The sequence below is a fragment of the Calypte anna genome, chromosome Z (genome assembly GCF_003957555.1).
Source record: "Calypte anna isolate BGI_N300 chromosome Z, bCalAnn1_v1.p, whole genome shotgun sequence".
NCBI classification, from domain to species: Eukaryota; Metazoa; Chordata; class Aves; order Apodiformes; family Trochilidae; genus Calypte; species Calypte anna.
Genome location: NC_044274.1, coordinates 5,754,351 through 5,764,490, shown reverse-complemented (window position 1 = coordinate 5,764,490; position 10,140 = coordinate 5,754,351). Strand labels below are relative to the sequence as shown.

The 10,140-nt window shown below is 36.6% G+C and overlaps 1 protein-coding gene across 1 annotated transcript; it reads right to left on the bottom strand.

Annotated features, from left to right (window-relative positions):
• Nucleotides 1-482: 482 nt before the first annotated feature.
• SYT4 (synaptotagmin 4) lies at nt 483-9,279 on the bottom strand. The gene is made up of 4 exons (XM_030467249.1): nt 9,246-9,279; nt 5,566-6,380; nt 3,906-4,026; nt 483-892 (listed from the first exon to the last, which is right to left on the bottom strand). Exons 1-4 carry the CDS (start codon nt 9,277-9,279, stop codon nt 585-587), a joined length of 1,278 nt encoding a protein of 425 aa, XP_030323109.1. The 3' UTR covers nt 483-584.
• Between the last annotated feature and the right edge of the window lie 861 nt (nt 9,280-10,140).

The following is a 10,140-nucleotide window of genomic DNA, read 5'->3' as shown; positions in this document are numbered from 1 at the left end:
CTGAATTTTCTTAAAAGAAGGCTTTTTCATGGAGGAACAAAAGAAATTCCCCTCCCACTCACCCTCATTCCCCATTTCTTTTACAGACTCAACTCTTTCTCCCAGTAAGCCACAGCTGGTTTTTTTTTTATATCTAGTGGTATATTTTAATGAGGTGGGGGTTTTAGATCTAGTGGTATTTATTAATGAATTTATCTTCTTTTGTGTAAAAGCACTAATAAGATTTTCAGTGAATTTTGCATATAACATAATTTGTTCTTATTGAATCTTAAAATGCTTCCGAATTTTCAGGATATTTAAGCTCCAGATGAATATGAATTTGATACAATTAGGTAAAAGGCTAATGAAATAGAAATTCCTTTATTTAATGTGAAAATTTAGTTACCTTCTGTTCTGATAATTCAAGCCAGTTTTTATTACCCCCACCAAAAAAAAAAAAAAAAAAAAAAAAAAAAAAAAAAAAAAGAAAAAAAGAAAAAGTCTTATAGTTACAAGCCTGTAATTATAAATAGCAAAGAAAGAAAACTGCTCCTTGCCTATGGAAACATACACAGATTTTCAAGTTTCATCTCTGCTCTGAGATGCTAACCATCACACAACATATGCCACTTGGCAATTTGTCTCCTAGGATATTCACAAATTTCCTTCCAGTGCTCTCCACCTGTTCCCTCTGCTGAAGATTCCAAGGTTAATCGGCCAATGACCTCATTCCTCGATCCCCTATCTGAATCTAAAACCAAAAACTCAATGCTGATATCATCAAGGCCCTCACAAGGAATGTCAAAGACAAACAATTCATTGAACACTGCATTGGGAGTGCATTTCTTCACATGAGTTTTCTTTTTAGAAATTCTCTTCTTAGCATGGTACAGGTTCACTTTGACATAAGGGTCTGCAATGAAAAGAAAAAGCACAGATCAGCTAATGAATAGTACAGGTTAGAAACTCTTTGATCCAGTTAATGGTAAATTTAATAATTTACCAACACAGATCAAAATAAGGAGACGTTTTGAGTTAATAGAGATTATTAATATCATCCACTGTTTGTGTTTACCTATGAATTCTTACCTTCAAACTCCTTTATGGTCACCAATGATGTAAACAAGATATTCAGCTTAGAACATGATTCGTCTGAATAAATACAGGCATATCCTTCATGATATGAATACTGCCCTGCAGTTCACTCTCTACTACTGTAGTTCACACATCTCTTACTACATGTGAAGGTGATCTGAAAGTACACTAAATTCTAATGGACCCTGACAAATATGTATCATTAAGTATTTATGTGAAAAATAATTGCTATTTTCACACATTTGACCACTAGGGGATAATTATTAGCATTAATAAGACTCATGCAAAAAGAAGTCTCAGAAAGGAGAGAATAAGAAGGTGCTCAGGTAAAGGATGCTATTAATTTCTACTGTGGTTCTACCAAAGTTGTTTAGCTGGGTTGCATTACTGCCACTAATTTTGTTGAAAAAATTTGTCACTAAACTTTAAATGTAAGAGTAACTTTGCTAGGATATGTATTTGACTCAATGCCTGTGCTGTGCTACTATTGAAGAAAGAGAAAATGTCCCTGTTTTTAGCTATTGACTCTGAATGCTTACATTCTTCATAATAAACTGTTGCAACTTTCATTTGCTGCTGTCTTCAGCAATGGCTATACTTCTTCCTTCAGAAGAATTCTAGAGAATGCTTCAGAAATCATTCCTTTCAAGTACTTCAGCACTTAGTTCAGTGCAAATATGAACCTGTCCTATTTAAAGTCTTCAGGGTGGAAAAAAGCAGTGCAAAATCCTATCTACTGAACCCAGTAAAAAAAAAATAGTCAATGTTTAATCGTTCAATAAACATCCAGAATACTTGAATACTTTTTTATAAAGTGAAATTAAACCTAAAAATATTTAGAAATACTATGCCAGAGTTATCAGACTGAAATTGCCAGAGGGTGAAATGGTTTTGTTTCCTTAAACTGACACAGTTTTAACAGGAATAAGGCGTGATAGAATACATCTTCACTTTCATTCTCTATTACCATAATAAACCTTTCAAAATAGGTTTCAAGGTACCTTAATGTCTGCTGGGTTTAGAATGAATGTCTGCCATGGAAACATCAAAAATACCAAGAACAATATCCAAAAGTGGATTCACACTGTTGATTAATTGCTGTTTAAAGGCATCTTCTAACTGTAACCTCTGGCTAGCTTTTGGATAAGATTAGAATTTTTTTCTTTATTTTATTAGGTGTTTTAGGAGACCTTAACACTAGTGAGCAAGGAAACCAACAAAGCTGTGGGAATGGAGCAGCTTCCACAAAAGTAATGTTCCCATCTTCCTAAGGACATGGAGCCATGCAACTGTTCAGCTGGCTCCTGAGAAATACCATTTCACCCTCCTCTTTCTCAAAGATTTATGGTGGGCTGAGTAGAAAGTCAAAAGAGGAAATAAGGACTGATGTGAGGGTAGCATATTACTGATACACAGTTATCTATTGAACTCATCTTTCCTGATGAACATCAAATAATGAAGCACTGTCTAGATGAACCAGGTGTCCAGATGTAGTATAGCTGCCTGTATCTCTTGGTAATATTATATGCCTATCATAGGTAGCAAAGTTGTACTGAGGGAAGCAGGAAGAGCAAACATAATTTGTAATTGTAGTCATAAGTTGTACAGCCAATAAATGTGTAGTTTGAATGTGTTATAGGGTCCCAGTGGCAGCTGAGACAGGAAGAGCTTTTATTTTCCTCTTACTCTGATGGCTGGGTGAACCTCAGTCAGACTTAGTCTGTTGAGGTCAGCTTGTTGTCTTGGTGGCTTCATGAAACTTCCACTATCTGTTGTGGGTAATCATCTGGCGTGACTATTAAACTTATGCATGCTCTATTATAGGAAATTATTTGGCTCCACTTGTATCCTTTCTTCTTATGGTATGTGAATGAAATTGAGATCAGAAAGAAGTAGAAAGACTTCATCATTTGCTGTATTAACAATGAATCAGTGGTTCCTAAAACTACTTAATTTTTAAAAAAGCCTGTGAAATGAAAGAGCATAAGTCCTATCCAGAATCAACAGTGGACACACTAGTGTTTTTATACTCCCTTGTTGTTCTTTTTGTAAGGTGGTCTTATCCTTAGCATACTGTACGTTAAATTTTATTATTATTATGTTATCTGGCATTAATTACGTTAATAATAATTAACATAATTATTATGTTATCTGGCATTATAATATATATAATTATATATAATTATATAATAATAATAACATTTAAGTTCTAGTACTGGCTTCAAAGGAGGTTCCACTAAACACAAGACGGCAGAAGGCCAGGAGAAAGGAGTGTAAAAAACCTGCTTCTTAGTGCAGCTCCTGGTAAAGCATGGATGTTGTCACAACCTGCATCCAGGACTGGCACAGTTTGCCTTTTCACCTTGCCAAGTAAGTCCTAGTGTTAGTGAGACAAATTCAGCAGAAATGTAACTGGCTGATTTTCTTGGTGCTAAGCTGAAATAAACCATATGATGATCTCACTCAATACTGTTCTATAAATAACCAACTTTTTTATCATCAATAAAAGCTTTTTGTTTCTGCAGACATCCTGTACTTAAGGCTGATGGGTTCTGTTTAAGACTTACAAAAATCACTGGGTTTCAATGTCATGTTTTTTTTAAAAGATGTCATGGTTTGTTAGAATGTGATTGAAGAACAAGTTTGTAAAATGCAAACCCTGGAAAATAAAGCCTTGACCTAGATATGAATAAAATGAATAGGCTGCAAATGATAGAGACACTTATTTCTGCATTTATTGGCTACTTTTAGTCTTTGAAATGCCAAAATTCAGATGTCTTCTGTCTGATTGTTTTATATTCTTAGAGCATATTTATTAACCAAAACATTACCTGATAATCCTGACACATCAGATTTAGGTAGATGTCTGGCTTTTAAAACAACAACAGTGAGTGTGTTTGTTGTAGACTGATAACAGAGAGAGATCAGTAATTCTCCACGTCCAGATGATTTCTGAGGAAATGAAAGAAAAAAAAGAAATAAGGTTATTTACAAGCAATTATATTGACCAAGCTTTAAATCAAAATTAAGAAGATTTATAAAATGTCACATAACTCTATGTTCTGAAATGTTTTAGAAGGATATAACTTATGAAGCTTTGCATAGCAAATATAATTTCCCTCTACTGCAGTTTCATAACACTTCTTATGGTTGGTTATTAAGCTGGACAAGAAGAAATAATAAATAAGTGGAAGTATAGGTTGATATGGCATCATTAGTTTAAGAGATTAGGAATTAAATCTTACATACTGAGAAAAAAATACCAGTGAAAAAACCCATCTTAAACAAAATTCTGGAAAAGATATAATTAAAAAATTAATTAATTTTTAAAAATCTTCATTAAAACTTTTTTCAACAAGAAGCCTTCATAAACTTGGTAACACCCCATCCCTGACACTTTATGAAGTAATATAATTCATATGAAATAAAAATAAGATCAAATGATTACTTTATGAATATTAAATTTAAATTTGCAGGAGTATTTTATTTCACATAAAAGAGGAAGGCAAGGGAAATAAGCAAAAATAGTACCTTGTATTCCACAAAGTCCAATAAGTTATCAACAAAATATCAGTGACATAGTTATAGTTGTTGTAATAAAGTGACAGGATTGCAAAATAACAGTATTTGTTATGGATATGTTGTCTGGTAGACATTTATTTGATTTGGCAGCATGCTTGCTCTTTGAAAACAATCAAATTGAAAGTCAATACACATTCCCCTTCCTTAGTAGAGATTAAGTGATGTGTGTGTGATGTATGTGCATTTCTCTAGTTCAGCTGTGATGGCTGTAAATGATCATTACATTCTGAAATTAGGCAAAATGATAGAAAGTATTTCTAGCCCAGTATAGTTAGTGTTCTCTTACACTAACTCCAAAAAGGTTTTGGCTTCTCCCTCGTGTGTTCCTATGGTTAGTAGACCTGCAGCTTGTGTCACAATTCTTGAGAGAAGATAGTGACAGCACTGAAATGAAAGAACATGCTACTGCATCAACAATACAGTGCCTAAGAGGTTCCAATTTCTTAATCAAAGACTAATTGCATTCTTTAAAAATCTTCAAAAACTACCATATCGTTGAAGTGAAAAGTCTACATCAGCTTCAGTAAGATTTAAGAAAGAATTATTTCAAACAGAAAAGAAAAGGCAAGAGAGGAATATTATATAGATCTTTATATTCTTTCCTTTTAAAGCAAATGATTGTGAATTGAGCTCTCCTGATCTAATGTAAATGAGTCCACTCAAACCTTCTGGACCAGCTGAATAAGCAAGTAGAGTTTAAGTCATTAGCAATTTCTTGAAACATGCTCATTGTAATGTTCTTTTATTGGATTTGTGGAATTGCTTCCCCATACTGCCATTATGAAAGCATCTCAATGACTTTCATGATGAGCTTCTTGCCTTTGCTTTCTAAGATGGTTGCAGCATTACACAGGAATCATAGCTAACACTAGCACAATACTTTTAAAGCTTAAATAAAAAATATGTTACCCTAACATTTCTTTTGATGATCTCTCTGTCCATTAGCAGCCTTCCTTCTGACAGCTCAATTCCTGCGAGGGGAATGAGGACTTCTCCAATGACATCATCTCTGGAAAACCTGTCAAAGCTCAAGATCATAAAGTGAAGTGTTAGGTCTTGAATTTGGCTATAGGGGATCCCATAGAATGTGAAAGTCTCATCGAAAGCTGGATCTAAGGTTTTTCTCAGCACTCTGGTTTTCACTTTGTGCTTTTTCTCAGGCAGAATTGTCATTTTGATGTAGGGATCAGAAGTCATTGACTGTTCATCCATTGCTGGCAGCCCACGTGCCTCTTTGATGTTCACTACAAATGCCTTTTTCTCGAAGTTGTACTCTAAGGAGAAAAATAGAGTTCCTAGCTTGTCTTGTTTATCTTCAGATGACAGGGAAGTGATGGATTTTATACTGTCAGGGGATACTGAATCTTTCTTCCTTTCTGCAAAGTTCTTGGGGGATGAATTTTCAAGGCCTGGAGAGCTCTGGATTTTGGGGGTTGTTTTGGGGAAGTTGCCATTTAGATCTCTCTTCTCCAGGTCAAGATGGAGAGAATTCTTTGGCATTGCTGACTTGTTCTTTGCTTCACTTTTATCATCTGCTCCAAACTTCTTCTTACTGTTGAGATTCTCAGGGTAAATATCAACCCCCTTCAAAACATGGACAAACTTATATGGAGGGGTCTTATTGGATTTGGAAGATTTACGTTGACAGCAGATCCAAGCAAAAAGGGAGACAGAGAAGACAAGGCCAAATGCACTAATGATCCCCACCACTGTAGGAATTTCATCTGCAAATCAAATAAATAGCAACAAGCACATAAGCAGCCATGCCTTGGACTCTGTGTGATATTTAATAAAGTAATAATTTAGTAAAACAGACTGATACAAGATGCTAATAGCAGCAGGATTAACAGACAGAAAGTGCTTCACATAGTACATATTGCTCGCCACCTGCAGGCATGAATGTGTAGTCCCTTATTAAGGCACATGTTGTATTAGTATTTTTCCATACCCAGAGAGCCTATGAGGAAAATACTATTCCCATCCTAATAGTAATAACCATTAGTAATTGTTCGACTATGTCATCCTATTGTGTGCAGTTTCTGAGTTTATGTCTATGAGTAATACCACCTCTCAGAAGGTTTCAGCATTGACTTTATGGAGATTTGTTGGTTAGACAAAATAGATTCTGCAGTATGCATTACTTACAGATACATCATCTGCTCTTCACACTGCTTCCTAAAATATGTTGTACATCCGATTAACTCATTTTTTATGGTCTGATTCCATAATTGCCTGGAGGTATCTCTTGAAAGAACTGAGTTTAATTGGAGGTTATAACACTCAACAATTTCAATGGGATTTTGAGTATTTTGCAGGAGGAAGTCTATCAAGAAAATTTAGAATAATTATATACCAAGTGTCTTTTCCAGATGGATGTGACACTGGGCAGTCACCTGAGAGTCCAAAGCTGAAAAAACTATTAAGTCTATCATTGATGATCACTAAGCACTAAGCTTTGCATTTGACACAGTCTGAATCAAAGCTAACGGGAGTTTACAGCAAGGGTCACTACTTTTAAGTAGTATACAAGAAAAACAGTAAAACATTATTCTCTTCTACCTTAATATGAATCCTGCACTCAAATTTAATAAAGAGAAAACTGAACAAATTTTACAAACCCCAGCTGTCATGTGGACATGTTAGTTACATATAGGATATCATTAGCCCTCCAAAGCATGCATCGAAGGGGCAAATGAGCACAACTAATGGAAAATCCAATTTTACCCATAAGTAACATTACTAAGTGAGTTTAAACCTCCCTCAATGTAACAATCAGAGCTTAATCTTTATTCCCTGCAACAGTGGAAGATCAGTAGAATATCAATGGAATGACATTGTTTATGCAATATGTGTATAAAAACAATTGTGTAACAATTCTGTTTCTCAAAAATCACTAGCAGATGATTCTGGATGAGAAAAGCAAAACTATCACCCCTCTATGAACCACTGAATCAGCTTTATCTGTGTAAAAGTTGGACAGATAGACATGCTGCCACTATACCTTTGCTTTTAAGTTGAATAATTAAAAAAAAAAAAAATCCAAAACATTACTATCAGAGCAAAGTAGGACATTATGTTCCAGCACAGAAAGAATCAGGCCTGTTTATTAATGTCTTCTGATGATATTCACATAATTTTCCTTTTCCCTATGAGCCCTATCATACTTAATTGAAATAATTTAATAAAATGACTGAAAATTTTAGACATGACCAAAAGAGTATTTTTTCTAACTTAAGCACGTGGCTCTGAGTTTCAAGGTCTCCCTGGGCTATAAAAATTTAAATATAAATAGCATAAAAGTAGAAAACAGACTAATCAAAAACTAATCAGAGTATTTTAATAGCTTTTACAAGTGATTTGCACATTTATAATACTTTTTCATGACATGACATACCTTTTGTAGTAATGTAAATTATGCTATATTTTAATTCTACAAGTACTGAAAGGAGTGGTAGAATTCGGTGGTTATAATACAATTATCTTCCTTAAATAAGTAATTAGATAAGCATGATGTCACAAATGGAGTTAGCAACATTAGGTGGGTGGGGTAGGAAAGAAAACAAAATTATAATAAAAATGGTTTTATATTTACAACTAATCCTATTGTAACCTGAAATTTTTGCTTGTTATAATGTAAAGAAATTGTTTAACATACAAGGCAGTGTATTAATAGGAAACATCACCTACTGATCTGGGAGAAGTTATTATTTTGGTTATGTGATGTAAATCTGGAGTCACTTCACTTAAGTCAATGGAACGATCCTTGAATTAAACCACTCCTAAAGCAAATACCATCTAAGATAGAGTCAATATTTGTAAAGCAGAGTTCAGAACATTTCTACTTACTTCTTTTTTGAGTAAAGCTATACATGTACCTATTTTGTAAGTGCACATATATTATGTTTGTGAAACTTGTGGTATCACAGTGAATCGCTCTACAGCCAGTGCATAAAAATGACAAGACTGAAAACTTCATTATCATCATTGCCATTCCTAATGAACCCAGATTGATTAGGATGCAGCTGTTCAGTTAAAAACATCAGGTTCATGTGTTTTCCTCTCTCTAGCAGTGTCCTTTACAACACTGCCTTTCACTTTAACTAGCAGCTGGCAAGTCTTTCCCTAAAAAAATTAAAAAAAAAAAAAAAAAAAAAAAAAAAAAAAAAAGGAATGACAATTCTTGCAAGGATGGCTTAAACAAAGATTTTCTCTGTAGCATAGGATTAATTTACATCATTTAACACCACCCTGCTTTAACCAAGCCAAACTACTGTAAACCTCTCTCATCTGAAAACGCACCTACAGAAACCTCTTTACATCCCCCGATGTTTTACCAGGGGGAGCAAGTAGGGCGGAAGGAGAAGAGAGAAGTCGAAGAAAACAAATTCACACAACTTCTGAGATCGAAGAGAACTGAGGAGGAGGCGGAGGGGCAGAGGGGGGGGTCGTCAGGAATCTCCTTCCTCCTAGCAAGCTGAGTGCCTGGTGGTACTGGGTGGCTAGGAAGGGGCTGCCTGGCTTGCACTTTGCCTGTGGAGGGGAGCATCCCCCTACCCCGTAGGTGGGGAGTTGGTTCTGGACGCACTTACCGAACTGCTGGCGGCTGGCGGCGATCGGAGCCATGTTGGCGGCGTGCGCTGTCCGCGGTGCTGGTGCTGCTGTCCGCGGTGCTGAAGCTGCCGTGAGTCGGGCGGCAGCCGCTGTCCGGGATGCGGGAACCGCCTCCCTGGGTATCAAGCGACCCGCCCGAGGTGCCGAACTCACTGCTCTGCTGTCCTCACCTGCCTCTCTGCTCCCGCAGACCCCGACCAACAGCCGTCTTTTTCCGGCGTGGTTTAAAAGAAGAGGAAAAAAATAAAAGAAGAGAAAAAAACCACAACAACAACAACAACAACAAAACAAACTAAAAGCTAGAGACAGGAGCAGCGGGGAAGGTGTAGGAGGAGGCTGTGAGGGGGCTGGAGAAGAGGGGGAGGGGAAGCTTCAGTCCTCCCCTCTGCACTCTGATTTGCAAGCCCCTTCCTGTTTTGGCTCTTCTGAGTAGCTCCACTCCGAGACTGAAGACGTGGTTGAAACCCAAATTGACGCAATCCTGACGCTACAGGGCTGAAATCAGCACCTTTCCCACCTCCCATCCCCCTCCCTATCCACCACACCCTTCCTCCTGTTCTTTCTCCCTCTCCCTCCCTGCTCCCCTCTTCCCCTCCCCTCTTCCCATCCCTTCCCCCCCACTTTTTTCTCTACAACCCCCCCCCCCTTTATTTTCTGGGCAATGAACGCACACTTATTGATTATTTTAACTTCCTTGCTGCAGCATATGAGCTATATGAGCTCCCCCCCTTCACCGGACACAGACAGTGAAATGCTAATGTCTGTGATTCAGTGCACCCAGTGTAATACATGGGTGTGTCTGTTTCGCTGGGCTAAGATTTATCTGTTTGCTTATTTATCTATCTATCAGATAGACAGACCACAACACCACGA